This window comes from Amaranthus tricolor, chromosome 6, assembly GCF_026212465.1.
Source record: "Amaranthus tricolor cultivar Red isolate AtriRed21 chromosome 6, ASM2621246v1, whole genome shotgun sequence".
Lineage (NCBI taxonomy): Eukaryota > Viridiplantae > Streptophyta > Magnoliopsida > Caryophyllales > Amaranthaceae > Amaranthus > Amaranthus tricolor.
The window spans coordinates 7,174,778-7,192,664 of record NC_080052.1 but is presented as its reverse complement, the minus strand read 5'-3'; the positions used below and the strand labels follow the sequence as shown (position 1 = coordinate 7,192,664).

General features: G+C 33.9%; 1 protein-coding gene across 1 annotated transcript; it reads right to left on the bottom strand.

Moving 5' to 3' along the window:
* Window positions 1-3,816: 3,816 nt before the first annotated feature.
* On the bottom strand, window positions 3,817-4,440 carry LOC130815511 (serine/threonine-protein phosphatase 7 long form homolog). The gene is made up of 2 exons (XM_057682001.1): window positions 4,399-4,440; window positions 3,817-4,320 (listed from the first exon to the last, which is right to left on the bottom strand). The coding sequence occupies exons 1-2, from the start codon at window positions 4,438-4,440 to the stop codon at window positions 3,817-3,819; spliced, it is 546 nt and encodes a 181-aa protein (XP_057537984.1).
* Between the last annotated feature and the right edge of the window lie 13,447 nt (window positions 4,441-17,887).

Below are 17,887 nucleotides of genomic sequence, written 5' to 3'. Positions count from 1 at the left end.
AGGAAAATCTCCCATAAAGTTGGATTATTTATGATTAATTAATAGTTGAAATTATTGTATAAAAATCATGAAAACGTTAGATTAGTCCAAGAAATTTTTCCATAAAATTATGAGGATTTTGCACTCTATCGGCTTCAATTGAGTCCGCTAGGCATGGATTTGGTGAATAGTGAGTGGATATAAATATGAAAAGTTCACCCGTTATGGCTAGTGGGTAAACGCTAAGTATGAGGTTTTATTCACGTCATATCTGCCCACCTGTCCTATATCCGTCTGTCACGTATTTATAATTGATGTGCAAATTTTATTTAACCGCAAGCACACGATGTACACGTAGTCGCGGGTCGAACACAAGGAATCTGGGATAATGAAGTTGCTAATTCCTACCATCATACTGCTTAAGGAGAAAAGGATTTGATTGGTTTTTGTTCTAAAAACTAAAAATGCAATAAGAAATTGGATTGAAACTATATGATAAAAAGATCTAAGGTGTCGGGAATCCCCTAAATTCTTGTATGATCAAACTTTTATTAGTGTCTATGAAATGTCTGATTAATTATGTGATTAAATATGATCTTGTTAATCTTAAACTCTCACTTTGTTGATTAACTATTAGATTTAGACTCTATTAATTCAATTATCACATGCTAGTTTCGTTGAACGATTTAATAAGAATTTAACTAAAATTTATTCTAAAGCAAAGTTGATTATAATCTCACATGCTAATTCTATCGATTAGTCCAACAAAGCATATTTAAATTAGGGTTATTGGCACAATTTAAACACTTTAATCCTAATTTCATAGACACCTCCAATAATCAAATCATATGTGAATTATAGGTTCAAACCCTAACTCTAGAAAACGAATCTACTCACTATTCATGATGGAAACAATAAATAAAAACCCTAAGATGATACTAATCATGAATAAATGTAAAATATTGAAACTTGCAAGAGAAGCAATAATTTAATACTAAGGAACACAAATAGTAAAAAACTAAGAGACAAATGATGAAAAACAAAATTCCTTATTAAAGGATGATTACTAAAAGCAATTAAGGTTTGCTAATTGAAAGATTAAAACTAGTACAAGAAATTAAGTGACAAGAAAATTTAATGACAAAAGGACACTAACAAATCGTCAAGGATCGATTAATGAAAGGCTTAATGAAAGATGAACAATCTAGCAAAACTAAATGAAAAAGGAGTAAGAGAGAAGGAAAAGAAGAGGAAGAAGATAGGAACCCTAATCATTTTATAGGGTCTATTTATATCAATAATGAAAAATTAAACTAGGACTTAATGGAAAACCGCCGCAAAAGAACATGTGTTGCTGAAATAACCCGACGTCGAGTCGGATGCAATAAAAATGGGGCAACCGCCGAGTCAACTTCAAGCTCTAGAAAAATGAGCATTTTGTCAGCACTCACCGCCGAGTCGACGATCGTCTTGCCTTCCGTCACGCCGAGTTGGCTTTGGCTTCTGGAAATTCATCTCTTTTTCTTCATTGGTCGCTGAGTTGTCGAGGCTTGAGAGCTCACCTTAGCCGACTTGACTTACCATGCTGGACATCATATTGCCTTCAAAACTTGATCTTTGGTACTCTTGTTTGACTTTATTCACATGACTTGGTATTTTCAACGGTTTGATTCTTCTTTAACGTCCTACATACATATTACCCATACAATTCACAAGAATAACTCCAATTTCTCATGATTAACTCATTTTCTCACGAATTTGCCACGAAATACCAATTAGAACAAATAAGCTAAAAACAACCCTAAATCACCACTAAACACCCGTAAAGGATCATAAAAATAACCATATAAGTGCAAATAATTGCACTTATCAACAATATAGTACTTTATATCAATTTTGGAAATTTTTATTGAAAACTATTGACAAAATATTTAAAATATTAGTTTCAGTTATTACATTATATTCTTAATGTACAATTAAATTTATTAAGAATTGCGATTTTATGGAGTCTATAACGCAGACTATATAAGGTGGATATACCCATATACTCGATGTCGTAGTAGGTGGGGATAAGTTTAAATGCATACCTAGATAGACAAACGTGAGTATAAAAGTTTTACTCGTCAGATAAAGGTGGTTGTATGTAAATTTTTAGTGGTATGGGTATAGAGGAGGCATATCGCATCCGTCCATTCATTTTGTCATGCCTTATAATCTCTGTGTTCCGAATAATTAGACTTGTTTTCTCAATCCAGGTAAACTCTCTACATTGATTAACTTCACATTAGATTCAGTAATCAACATATACATATCTAATAATTCTTTGAAACAAATTGTATTTATTGATTAGAAATTATACTTTCATGAACATCAATAATTAATGCTAGAAATCAAGAATTGATGAGAATGTAATGAATTTTATTGATGTAAAAATCAGAGTACAAAGAGGGAACAAAGACCAATATAAATACAAGATCCAAATGCTACACTAGAAGAAATAAAAAACAACATAAAGTTACAACAGACTAAGTTTGTTATAACTTATAACAATCTTTATTGACATTTGGACGCTTGCTCTAAAACAATCCAAAACGTAGATAATAATAATACATGGATCATCAAAGATGGAATTTTTGAAATTCTTAAGTGAAAAAAAAAAATTAATTAAATAAACTAATTATCAAACAATTTCCAAAAGTAAGCGTCCGTACCCAAAAGTTGTGCTTTGGAGCTGTTCGCAGTTAGTAACTGCGAACAGCATATAAGACAAACTAGCTGTTCGCAGTTACTAACTGCGAACAGCTAAGTAAATTTTTTTTTCCTTTATTTTTGAGTTTGTTGTTGTAATTGCACTAGAGACATTAGAATAGGTAATTACAAGTCGATGTATCTTTAAGGCGGCATGATTCATCACCAAAACTCCGATCATTCATAAGTCAATTAAAATATATATGCAACAAAATATATACAAATGTTTGAAATATACAAGTCAATTAAAAAATATATATATATGTACATAGTCGATCCAAATACACAAAAGGTAATCGTTAACGCTCATGAACCCTCATCTATCCTATCCAACTGGGTTGGTCTCCTTCGCCTCCTACGATAGAAAGAGGCGTTCGCGTGACGCTCTGGCAGTGGAGGGGACTGGTACTGTGATGGCTGTGATGGCCCAGCCTGTGAGGTCCCCGCAGCGTCAACGGGATATGAATGATCCATCTCCTCCAAATGGTAGTCATAAGAAGGAGAGCGTGCCATGTGCGTATGGGAGGTAGTCGGTGAGTGCTGTGCAGCGATTTCCGGTATGAAGTGCTGGAACTGCGAGCCGAAGAGCATGCCATGTGCAATCTCCCTCACCGGCTCCTCCTGGCTGTACCGCATCACGTTTGCCGCACCTTGTGCCTGCAATTAATATTTAGAAAATGTAACATTTTATTATTTAATTGGCAACTTAATCAAATAAATACAAATGAAGACTTACAAATTGGGTCATCGCAGGCGCAGCAGGTGCGTAATGTGCTGCTTCCAAGAGGGCACGTGGTGGAGGAGCAGTATCACCACGACCAACGGTTCTATAAGGTTGGCCGATAAGAATATGCTCCCACGCCCACAGCTAACGATCGCAAATGTAATTAGTATGTAATTAATCAAATGTTGATGAGAATTAAATGTTATTGTTATTACCTGTAATATGACTAGTGGTCATGCAATCTCTTTGACGTTCTTATGGGCAGCACCACAAAGCCTCCTGTACAAGTATGCTAGGGCTGCGGAGCCCCAGCTATACTCGGCGATGTGCTCCCACGGGTCGTAAAGTAATGTTAAGTATAGGAGCTATATTTGGTTGCTTGTTTTATTGGCAAACAACACAGCACCTATCAAATATAGGATGTACGCCTTGGCGTACCTCGAAATGGTGCCCTCATCAGCATCTCCGGGGAGTTGTGAGAAGGTCTGAACCAACCATGTGCATCGCAAACCACTCCCCCTAATCACTTCCGGTGGAGGGCGCTCTCCCAAAATGCGATGCACCATGTCACGCCAGCCTGATAGCTGGCGTCCGCCTGTACAAACGGCACGTCCCTCTATGGGAAGCCGCGTTAGTAAGGATACATCAAGCAATGTGATGGTAGCCTCACCTAGAGGGAGATGAAATGTATGCGTCTCCTGACGCCATCTCTCGACCAGTGCCGTGATAATGGCACGGTCAACTCTGCCGTATGCTACGAGGTGAAAGTCGTATAACCTCGTTAGCTCTAAGTATGGGATGATCCTATCATCGATCACCCATGGAACAGAATCTGGATGCCTGGTGCCCAGCGTTTCCGCATCAGACACCTAAGAATATTGAAATATAAATAAGTTACTTGTATGTACGCAATAGTAAAATGTAAATCATAACTATCGTAAACTAACCTGCGCATCCCAAAGAGGAGTACTCCTGTGCTCATGCTGCATGGTTAACACACTAGGGTCTACGGGTCCTGGAGCTGCTGGATCCATCTCCTGTACTCCTGTGTTCGAGTTAGTTTTAGTTAATATTACTATTATGTTCGTATGACCTCTTATCCATCATGGGCATGAAGTAATGTTCGTATGTACTTGCATAACTTTGACTAGTAATGTTCAAATCTATGTTCGAATTGCAAGCAAACAACTTACGTCTTCCCCCAACATAATGAACTTTGCTATTATTTTCTCTAATACAACCATTCCAACAACATACTATAGTGACGCGAAATGATGCCATTTTCTACATTAATACAAAGAAAATCAACATCAACATCAACTCATGTCCATACAAGTACATTATATTCATTTGATTATAATCTTTTTTGGTCTACAAATTATTCAAATCCATAATGTAGCCAAGTTCATACATATATAATACACATAATCCAAATAATAAATCAATTCATAAGTTCACAAATAACATTTCTAATACCAACATCAACATCAACATTTTCTAATAATATTCAAATAATACAACAACATTACCTCAAAATCCAACATAAAGCTATAAAAACAATTAGAAATTACCTTCAATGCTTATGGATGATTAAGATTAGTCTTGATTTAACCACTACAAACCTACATTTGAATAAATAAACAAATTTGATTAAAACCCTAAAATCCAAATATACACCAAAAGAACACAAAAAAATTTACCTTTGCGCAAGCTATAGTATCCCACACTAATTTTGAAGTGCCAAATTGAAAGAGGATTGCACGATTTGATGGAATGAATCAATGGTTTTAGAGGGAGAAGGTGGAAATGTCGAGTGAAGTGGGTTTTTGAATTGGGATTTTGCGAAAAACAGAAACTGATCTGATTTTGTAGATCAGGTCTGTTCGCAGTTAGTAACTGCGAACAACATATAAGACAAAATAGCTGTTCGCAATTAGTAACTGCGAACAGCTAGTTTGTCTTATATGCTGTTCGCAGTTAGTAACTGCGAACAGCTCCAAAGCACAGCTTTGGGGTACGGACGCTTACTTTTGGAAATTTTTTGAAAGTTAGTTTATTTAATTAATTTTTTTTTTCACTTAAGAATTTCAAAAATTTCCAAAGATGCACACATCAATCCAAGGGCTTCAACTGCTAGGTAGAACGACTAGTTATTGTTGTTGTCTTGAAATAAAACTTTTACTGGTACTCTCTTGATTTAATTGTTGGTGTGTGCTATTGCAAGGCTGCCACTCTTTATTTGTTTAGCAAGAGATCTCAATACCCCCCCCCCCCCCCCCCCCCAAACTAGGGATTGACAAAGCCCTAGTTTGTTCAGAATCTCTTTGAAATGTACGGATGTGAGTATATTTGTAAATCGATCTGCAATTTGATTCTTTGTAGGTAGATATGATAATTGTAATAAATCTTCTAACACTTTCTCTCAAGTAAAATGAAAATCAATCTCGATGTGTTTTGTTTTCTCACGAAACACAAGATTTTTCCCTATGAATATACACTAGTGGAAAAAACGTATCTGCTGCGGTTTTATTTAGACGCAGTATTAAATAGCAAAAAAAAAGATGAAAAAAAATATACCAAATGCTGCGGTTTCACTAATGCCCGCAGCAAATAAGTTGGTATATGTTGCGGTTTTACTGTGCCCGCAGCAAATAAGTGTATTTTAATTTTTTTTAAATTACGCGCCTCTATAGTCTTCGTGAATACACATTAGTCTTCATTACTGTTGTATTCATTCTTCTCTAAACCCACGAAAAACGCTCTGCTACATACTGTTGTATTCATTCTTCATTGTGTTCATTAGTCTTCGTTCTTCATTGCATCTGCTGCTACTTCGTCGTTCTTCACCTTCTTCATTGTCTTCATTAGGTTTCGTGAATACATTGTTGTTTGCCATTGCTGTCTTCACCTTCAAACCTTCTTCAAAACCCTTGAACAAAACCCACGAATTTGTATTTCTTCAACCTTCTTCAATACCCACAAATTCGTTCAAACCAAACGCACGAATTAGGGATGAATTTTTTAAAGGTAATTTCTCATTGTAATTTATTTTAATTTGTTCTAATTTTGGTCAATACAAACGCACGAATTTAAGAATTGAAATGTTTGTGTTTTTGACTTGTATATTCATAGTGTATTTGTTCTAAGTTATATTTTTGATATGTTTATGTTTGTAACTATAAATGTTGATTTTATTTAAGAATGTGATTTTATTTATGAATGTGGTTGTTATTTAGAATTTTTACATTTTACCTGGTTTATATAATTAGTTTGTTCATTTGAATATACATAATATTATTATGATTAGTTAGGGTTGAATGAATGTGGTTATTAGAATAAATGTTTTTATTAGAATATACATAATATTATTATGGTTAATTAGGGTTAAGTATATATTTTCGTTTATGTGTATTAATTTTGCTTGAAATTAGGATGACAAAAGCTCGTTCTTGGATGTATGGAAGCATTGAATCGTCAGAATTTATTGACGACGTATTAGAATTTTGTAGAATTGCCGTTGAACATCAAGTTAGGATAGAAGGAGTTGGTTTTTATTGCCCGTGTGTCAAGTGTGGCAATGTATCAAAGGTAGATAGTGTTGATATCCTTAGGGAGCACATACTTCGACGTGGGTTTAAGCCTCAATATCATGTTTGGGTTTGGTATGGTGAGGAGGGAGTTTACAAAGAAAAAAGTATAGTTAAGAATGTCAATAATGTTGATGTCAATGAGAATGTAGTAGATCGTGTTGATGGGTATGAGACAGATGAAGAGAACGTCGATGAGGATGTTGATCGTGTTGATGAGATGATGGAGGGAGTCGAGGATGAGTAGGAAAACATCCTCGTGTTTTTGACTTGTTGACAGAGGCTTCTTAAAAGCCTTTGTACCCTGGATGTACAAAGTTCACCAAACTAATAGCCGTGTTGACAATTTTCAACATTAAGTCAAATTTCAATTGGAGTGACGCTAGTTTAACAATGTTATTAGAAGCGTTAGGTGAGATGCTTCCTGAGGGAAATGAACTTCCAAAGTCAACATATTATGCCAAAAAGCTCATGTGTCCTTTCGGCGTAGAGTACCAGAAGATTCAGGCGTGTCCGAATGATTGTGTATTGTATCGGAATGAAAATGAGAACTTAGAAGAGTGTCCTATGTGGGTTATCGCGCTACAAGCATAAAGGGGCTTGGGATGGTAAAGGTCCCCCGGCTAAGGTATTGTGGTATCTTCCAATAATACCTAGATTCAAGCGCTTGTTTTCTATAAAGAACGATGCGTTAAATTTGAGGTGGCGTACAGATAGGGTGAAGAAAGTTCACTTGCTCACACATCCATCTGATTCTCCGGAGTGGAAGAGTATTGATAGGTTGCATAAGACTTTCGGGGATAAGGTATTATTTAATTGTTTTAATAACCGAATAACTTACAAAATTTTTTTATTCATGAGTTTAGTGCGGCTTAAGAGGAGCTAAATTCTTGCGAACCTCTAATAAAAATTGGATGGTTTTGTCCTGAGTCGATTTCGGGTACTAAAAGCATAAATGATCCAAATGACGTCAAAGCATACATTGAGACTGCTTTGAATAATTCCCTTGCATCTAAACACACATTCATTCTAGCTCCATATGTGGAAAAGTAAGTTTTATTTTTGAAACTGAACTTATCTTTTGATTTTTAAGTTCACATAATCTCTAATTTGTTGATTTTAAAGTTGCATTGGATACTTTTGGTCATATGTCCGTTGATGAATACTGTGCACGTCTTCGACCTATTACAAAAAGTTAGACCTGATCATGGCCCGAAAAAGTGAGGGTTTGGGTACCAAAATATGGCCCGATGGGCGGGTTTGGGCAGAAAATAAGTGGCCCGAATTTTTTTGGGACGGGTTTGGGATTGGCGTTTGGCCCGCGGGCTGGCCCTGCCCGGCCCGAAAGGAGCTATGTTAGCCCAAGTAGAAGAAATAAAAGATTATGGGCTTATGGCCCAAGAAGTAGTATCACACTATCACTAAATCAGTAAATCACTAAAACCCTACTCTCACTCTCAAACTCACGCCTCTCATCTCACTGCTTCATTTTCTTCCTGTATGATTTTCTTATTCTTGTTGCTTACTGCTTTATTTTGCTTATTTTGTTGCGATATTACTGGGTTTTCTTGGGACTTTTCTCTTTTAGTACTTTTTTTTTCATTTTTTTTCTTGAATCTTGATTCTTTTAGTTTTATTTATTTTCATTTTAGATTTTATTCTTTTAATTTTACTTCTAATCTGCGATAGTTTTGTTTTCAGTATTTTAATCAACGGCTTTACTCTTGCTGTTAAGATTCGATTGGATTCGTTGATTAAGATTCTTTTAATTAAGGTATTGATTTGATTCTTACATTCTGTCTATTTTGAATGCTATTTGTTAGAATTTTTTTTGTCTTCTGATTTTCATTGTAGATCTGCAATTCTTATGTAATCTACAATTTTGGTATAAATATTAATAATATTTCTGGTTCTGTCTTAATCCTAAACAAAGTTGATGGATTGGAGACAGTAGGTGATGCTTGAAGAAAAAGCAGGGAAAGATGTTGCCTTCGCTGTGATATTATTAATTTTTACACATAAATAGTTCAAGGAAATTAATGATTTAAATTGTGCATTGGCTGGTGTAACTGTGTAAGTGTGTAAAACAGAGGATAATAGATTAATCATGGTGTTATATATTCCTGATATATTTCTGATATATTCTATTTTTTATTATCTTATTAACTTATTTGTTATTAGTTTGTTACTTTATTAGTTAATTTATTCCAATTATTATTCTGAGCTGTATTTCTTGATTAGTTGATTGTAGTACTTGATCTGAAAATATTGGAAAAAATCTGCAAATAGCAAAAAGCGTTCAGTGGAAGATCTTGAAATTCTTGATGATGTACATGATGACGAAGAAGTAGATGAAGGGGACATACGGAATCGTCGATCAACTGTTTGGAATGAGATGAAGAGGATTGAATCAGATGATAAAAGCAAAGCAAAAGCAAAATGCAATCACTGTAAGCAAGTTTTTACAGCAAAATCTCGAAATGGAACCTCTTATTTAAAAAGACATCTTGAAAGTGTGTTGCTAAAAATCATAGGTCGATAAAAAACTTCATGATAGGGACTGAAACCACTTCTCAAGGACAATCCATGTCCTTAAAAAATCCTAAAATAGATCCTGAAGAACTTAGGAAAGCTATTTGTATGTATGTAGTTGCTGGTGCTCATTCATTTTTAACTGTGGAAGAGCCTGGCTTTAAAACATGCTTGTTGTTGCTTGTCCTAGCTATAAAGTTTTGAGTAGACACACACTTAGAAGGGATGCATTGAAGCACTATGATGAGGAAAGAAAAATTGTGGAGTTAGACATGCAAAATGTATCAGGAAGGATTTGTTTTACTTCTGATAATTGGAGAAATGATCATACACAAGATGAATAAATTGTATAACTGCTCATTGGATTGATAGGAATTGGAAGTTGCAAAAAAGAATCATTAGATTTGGAGTTTTAACACCTCCATTTGATGGTATTACTATAGCGGAGGATGTTTGTCTTTGTTTGTCTAAATGGAAAATAGATGGTAAAGTAGGTTCTTTTACATTAGATAATGCGACCTACAATAATACAATGGTGAGTCAAATAAAGAGACAACTTGTGAGGAATGGTAAAGGACTTTTGTTCTCTGGTGACTTTTTCCAAATTCGTAGTTGTTGTCACATCATAAATTTGATTGTACAAGCCGGTCTTAGACTTATTGATGATGTTGTGGAAAAGATTAGATCAATTGGCAAACATTTTAGGCATTCGGTACCTAAGAGAAAGAAGTTCTACCAGATTGCTCAACAAACTTATCATTTAGATGGTAAGAAAAGAATCCGTGGTGATTGTTGTGTTAGGTGGAACTCAACTTATTTGATGCTTGATCGTGCACTTTATTTTAGGGCGGCCATTGATCATGTGGTGGAAAAGCATATTGAAATAAAAATTTATTTACTTGATGATGATGAGTGGCACAAAGTGTTGGTGATTCGTGACTTTTTAAAGGTTTGTTACAATATCACTAATGAATTCTCTTCCTCTACAACACCAACTTCAAATGTTTATTTCAAGGGGGTTTGGGATATTCAATGCATGCTACTTGAAACTGCAAATGGTCCTCATTCATTCTTGATTAATATGGTAAAAGAAATGCAAAAGAAATTTGACAAGTACTGGTCGGACTATAATATGTTATTGTCTTGTGCTTGTGTTTTGGACCCTCGTTATAAGCTTAAATTTGTTGAGTATTGTTACACTGTTCTTTATGGAGAAATGATAGCTAAGGAGAAAGTGGCGGAAGTGAGAGCCGTTTTGTGTGACTTGCTAAAGGAGTATAGGGATGTGGATGGTGAGGATATTGGTCAAAGTGGCGAGGTTGGTGGGGAGACAAATATGCATGATCCTATTGGTAGTGATAGGATGGCTAATTATAGCAGTTGGATGACTACAAAAGAACAAAGTGTGGTGGAAAAATCACAACTTGATCTTTATTTGGAGGAAAAGAATGTTGATCATAAGAGTCCTCTTGATGTGTTATGTTGGTGGAAAAATAGTGGAGCACCTAGACATCCACAACTTGCGGCATTAGCTAGTGACATCCTAGCTATTCCTATATCATTCGTTCCCTTCGAGTCGGGTTTTAGTATGGGTAAGAAATTGATTAAACCTTGAAGGGCTTCTCTAACATCAATGACGATTGAATCTCTTGCTTGTTATGAAGATTGGCTACGTGCAAATGGTTTATGTTTGGGTATGTTATTATTTTGCTTTAATGTATAATTAATTAGTTACATATTTTGATTATTTCATATGCTAACACTTTTTTTCCATATTATTGCATCAAGGTCGGTCTACCATTTTTAATGCTGAAGAGGAGGAAGAAGAGGTAGATTGTGAAGATGACGATTGTCAATTCATTAATTAGTTACATATTTTGATTATTTTGTATTTGTTTATTTCAATTATTTGTAATTTGTGTTTTTAATTATGTATAAATAATATATAACATAGGTTCGCAAGCTCGCAAAAAAGCCCGCAAGCCTGCATATTACGGGTTTGGGCAAGAACTTTTAGGCCCGCACTTCGGCCCGGCCCGCATCAATGGCTGTTTTTCCAACCCGGCTCGGCCCGATGTTTGATCAGGTCTACAAAAAGCTCAAAGCCCGCCGTGTAACACAAAATTCAAAGCCTTGTTGAATGCGCAATTTTATAAATTTTACCAATTTCATTTAATTAAGTGTTATATATATATAAATAGTATTACATTAATATTATTACATGCATTGATATGTAAATAGTTATACTTTTCCCATGCGTTTCAGCACAATGAAGAAAGTCCGTGGAGAAATGGGATCCATATCCAGAGCCACATTTCCGAAATGGACAGTAGTAAAGGTACACAACACTATTCAATTTTAAGGGTATTTAAGTGTTTTTGGCACTTCGCGCATAAAGTAGCTCAAACTTGGTTTGTTTTCCACGAAACTTGGCACACAACCCTATTTGGTATATATTATTGTGTTGAAGTGGTTTGAATTGAAAATCATAGTCACATGCTAGAAATTATGTGTTAAGTTGCGATTTTATAGGTTTTTAAGCTTTTTTGGCACTTTCGCACATAAAGTAGCTGAAACTTGGGTTGTTTTGCATGAAACTTGGCACACAACACTATTTGGTGTATATTATTGTGTATTAGTGGTTAGAATTGAAAATCATAGTCATAAGCTAGAAATTACGTGTTAAGTTGTGATTTAATGGGTTTTTAAGTTTTTTTGGCACTTTCGTGCATAAAGTAGCTCAAACTTGGTTTGTTTTGCACGAAACTTGGCACACAACACTATTTGGTATATACTATTAGTTGAAGTGGTTAGAATTGAAAATAATAGTCATATGCTAGAAATTATGTCTTAAGTTGCGATTTTATGGGTTTTTAAGCTTTTTTTGGCACTTTCGCTCATAAAGTAGCTAAAACTTGGTTTATTTTGCACGAAACTTGGCACACAACACTATTTGGTATATATTATTGTGTTGAAGTGGTTTGAATTGAAAATAAAAGTAATATGCTAGAAATTACGTGTTAAGTTGCGATTTTGTGAGTTTTAAAGCTTTTTTGGCACTTTCGCGCATAAAGTAGCTCAAACTTGGTTTGTTTTGCACGAAACTTGGCACACAACAGTATTTGGTATATATTTATTGTGTTGAAGTGGTTAGAATTAAAAATAATAGTCATATGCTAGAAATTACGTGCTAAGCTGCGATTTTATGGGTTTTTAAGCTTTTTTGGCACTAACATCTATTTTCTCTTAGTGCTTTCTACAAGATTATAATACTGTTTATTGCGGCTACTACACTCTCAAATATATGGACGATATCTTACAATCCGTGAAGGAGGTTGGAGTCGAAAACATAAATGCCGTAAGTATTTGTTACGTTCTTAAATTATAATATATATTATATATTTACTATTATTGGTAAAATCCAATGTTTATATATCATTTAATTTTATATTATATTATAGGTTTTATACGACACTCCAAGGGAAACACGCCCTTTGAAAGATGGGAAAATGCGCAAACTGAAAGACAAGATTGCCGCGTATCTTGCTAATTTTTGTTCTTGGTAAATAATGTAATTAGTTTAGAGTTAGGACTTTAATTTGTATATGTACACGTTATTATATATACGATCGAGAGTTTACAAAGAGATAATTGGGGATTATCATTGGATTATTACATTGTATATTACTCATTGTTTATTACATTGTACATTAATGATTGTTTATTACATTGTACATTAATCATTGGATTATTTATTAATATTAAACGAAAAAAGCAAAAAAAAAAAAATTATATATGTTGTTGGCCTCCTTAAAACCGTAGCAGATAGTCTTAGACTATATGCTGCAGTTTTAGGGAGGCCCGCAGCATATAGTCTTACACTATATGCTGAGGTTTTGGGGAGGCCCGCAGCATATAGTGCACTTTTCTGCTGCGGTTTAAAATCGCAGCATTTAAAATAGGCCATCTGTTGTTATCACTAATGCTTGGGGCCAAAACCGCAGCATATTATGGCCAATAAACCACAGCAAATGAGGTTTTTTCCACAAGTGATAGCCGATTGATTATTACAAAAAAGAGTAACAGGTTTTTGAACTGGAACAGTGAGTTCTTCAAGTAACCTAAATAATCATGTGACCTCAAAGGCGGCACTATCCATGCCTTTACGTTTTGTCTTTGGAACTAGACCGAGAGACAATTTGTTGTTGTTCACTTTTTCAAATGATAGGAGAATTGCCTAAAATCATGACATATTTGGTAATGGGTCTTCTTATATCTACACAAGAATGCTAAATAGAGTCGAAATATGCTTGTAATATAAGTTTATCTTTCCCTTTCAGTTGAATGCCTTGACAATAAGTTAAAAAACATGGTTCAAAGTGTAACACCCCATGATTTATCGGGTTTAAAAAGAAAATATAATAAGATAAAAATAAATAAGATTATTAAATTATATTATTTTACATATATAAATATAAGAATAAAGTAATTAAATTTTAACGGTAACGAGTTTTATCACGTACGATGTCATCGCGTAACATTTCTTTTCTGTTTTAACAATATCATAATAATTACTTAATTAATTAATTAATTTTTTTTAAAAAAAATAAAAATAATAATAATAATTAGGGGAAATTGAGGGGGTGGCCAGTTGGTGGAGGCATGGGAGGAGTCTTGTAACTCCTCTCATATTTGTGTATTATGACACAATTATGGGCATTATCTAAAGTGCCTATTAATCCTTAAACTCCTTTGATTTTCCTCACCATTTCAAAACTTCAAGTAAACAAAAAAATTCAGAAATTCTTTCTCCCTTTTTGCTCCTTGAATTCGGCACATTCAAAAGGAAAAAAAAAATTCTTGTTGTTCAATCCAATCTTTTGATCAAAGGGTAAGTTTAATTGAATTGTTAATTATAGATTTTATATACAAAGATTTCTAAAAAGAATTATATTTTATGTATGATGATATCCAATGAATTATAAGAGGATTGAATATTTTTCTTTTATATATGAAAATTTTCTGTAATAATCCTTTAATAAACTTTAATTTGTTAAAAGGATTAAGAAAAGAACTTCTTAATCAATATTCTTTAATTAAATTTAAATTTGTTATAAGCATTAAGAATTAAAGTTATATTGATATTTAAATAATTTTTATGGTTTACTTTTCTCTAACAAAATTTCAATTGTTAGATGAAATTTAAATGGTATAAACAAAGTAGTGTAGTTATTCAAGAGATTATAAATCCTTTAGCAAAATTTGATTTGTTTGAAGGATTGTGTTTATACATATACGTTTTGATTTAAAAGGGTGATTTGGGTTTTACCGTTCTCTACAAAATTTTAGTTTGTCAAGAGAATTACGTATTTAATTTAATTATCATAATTTATGAAATTTTAAGTTTCTTGAAAGATTTTGTGAATGTGATCTTGTTAGATGTATTTTGGTCCTGGGATTTAAAAGTTAAATCATTTGAATAATTTATATATAATAATAATAATAATAATAATAATAATAATAATAATAATAATAATATTAATGATAAAAAAATATTCGGGCAGCAGCTGTTCTGTCCCGGTAAAGGTGCCGATCCGGAAACGTTAGTCGTGTTCTGTTATTGGTTTGTGTATCCGATGCGTTAAAAAAACTCGTTAAACGCTTGAAATAATTAAAAATAGTAATTGGATGTTAGAAATTATGAAATTTGGTACCCAAGGTAATTGATGTATTCCGGACGCAGTGGTGAAGTCGGATTTTTCATTTGAATTTTCTACACTGTCCGAAATGGCCAATAAAGTTTCTGGTCAGAAATTAAATTTGGAATTATTGGAAATTGGATGAAAACATTTAAAATTATCAAGTCTTAGTAATATCTTAGTAGTATGGAGTGGATTAAATGTGTAAACACGTTCTAATACGTGACTGTTTTGTGTGTGTGTTATTAGGACCTCGATTCATAAGAGGGCGAAATTCTTATCGTGCTTAAACGTTGTTTGGTTGCAGTGCTTAAAGGTACACGCTTAGACCATACTGTTTATGTGGTTGTGCAAGTAGTGTTGTTTTATTTCTAATCGAGGCATTGTAAATCACATAAGGATTAGACACTTCAAATAATTTGAAAGAAATTAATTGAAAATTGAGAATTTATGTGGTTGTCACCCAAAGGGGTTGACGTTTGGTTGTATTATGTTACCCAAAGGGGTTAACGTATTGGTTTGGATTATTATAACTATTGTTCCCATGGCAGTTTTGGATCATTACGGTCACCATGGGGGTATGCATACTTTAGCCTTTGGCGACCCGAACAGGACGGGCAACGTCTTAGGTCGGTGGTTGCCTTGGGATTAGCTCTCCCAAGTGTATTCCACCAAATGGATTGGTTTTATACTTGAACGACCCGAACAGGACGGGCAACGTTTCAAGTTAGAAATTATCTAATAATGAATGATTATACTTGAACGACCCGAACAGGACGGGCAACGTTACAAGTTGGAATTATTAGAATTATGAATGTATTAGAGCCTATGCATGCTACGATGAACACATTGCTTGTTTTTCAACCTGGTTGATATTTGCATGAAGTCTCTGACGTGTATTGAATTGTTTCTTTGAAACATACTGTTTGTTGTCTTACGACGACTAGTAGGCTGATTGCAGGTGGGATCTGGAGTAAGGTCTTGACTTAGAACCTGTAATCATCAAGACTATGCTATTATCTTTTGTATTAGATTATGAGTAGAATGAAACTCTGTATTTATGTACCAGGAGATAGAGTAGTTTTTCTTTTCGCTTCCGCTACTTCAATTAGTTGGTTTAGAGGCCTTTAGGCTCTCCTTTAGGCTCTCAAGTTGTACGTTAGAACTTCCGCTGACTTGTTATTTTTCACACTGGTACTGTTTTTGTTTTATCTATATTTCTTTATCGACGGAACGTTGACGGTCCTAGAGAAAAGTCTTCTCTGAAGTCCAAAAAGGTGAACCGGAATTTGTATTTTCATATGGATTTCCGGGTCACTTAAACCGGACCGTTACACAAAGTCTGAAGTAAGGCTTTCCAATGAGAAGTTTTAGGCTTTTGCATGAATTGACTAAGGCTTTGAACTGTAAATGTGAAATCAGGCCTAGTATTAGTTAAGCAATTCAATTTTCCAACAAAACTTCTATATAAAGTACGGTTTTCAATTAAAATTGAATCATCAATAGATAATTTGGTATTAATAGGCAAGGGTGTAACAACATGCTTACTGTCTTTAACACCTTTAATCAAAAGAATTTCCTTAGTGAATTTATGTTGGGTAAGAACCATTCCATCGTCATGATGACTAACTTCAATACCAAGAAAATAATGTAGATCACCTTAATCCTTTATAGTAAAGGCTTGATTTAAATGACTCTTCAAGGATGTTATTTCATTAATGTCATCTCTTGTGACAATAATGTCATCAACATAAACGACAACAATGATGATTTTTTGATTTTTTTTCTTTAAAAACAAAGAATAGTCAATTTTTGACCGAGTATATCCCAAGGATTTTAACTCATCGAGAAGCTTGATGTGCCATTATTTTGAAGTTTGTTTAAGACCATACAACGACTTCTTGAGAAGACAAACTTGATTGGATTTATGAGGAATACCTTTTGAGATTTTTATATGAACTTCTTTATGTAGATCACCATAAAGAAAGTGTTATTGATATCAAGTTGATGAACTCTCTATTTTGAGCTAGCTGCTATGGCTAAAATGCATCTTATAGTAGAAAGTTTTACAACTAGTGGGAAAGTTTCTTCGTAATCTATGGCATGCTTTTGATTATACCCTTTAGCAACTAATCTGGCTTTAAACCTATTTAAACTTCCATCAGATTTCAACTTTACTTTGTAGACCCATCTACATCCAATAGCCTTTTTTCCTTTTGGTAAATTGACAATTTTTCCAAGTGCTATTCTCCCCTAAAGCATTGATTTCATTGTCCATGGCTTTAACCTAATATGGATTTTAACTAGCTTCTTGAAAAGTGTAAGGTTCTACATACTTATCTTAGAGTAAATAACCTTTTGATGTTGTTTAGATAAGTTTTCATGTTGGATAATATTACACCATGATTGCTTTTCATTTAAGCAAGCATAATCTTGCAAATATTTGTGTGTAATTGTTTCTCTTGTTTTTCTTAAAACTTGTGTTTATGTTTGTTTAGTAGTTGCTCAATTTTATGTGTGTTTGGAAACACCAACATTATTGTTAGGTAGGTTATGCTCTATAACTTCACTACCATCTTTGTATAGAAAGAATTGTTGTAAAGGCTCATCACTTGTTT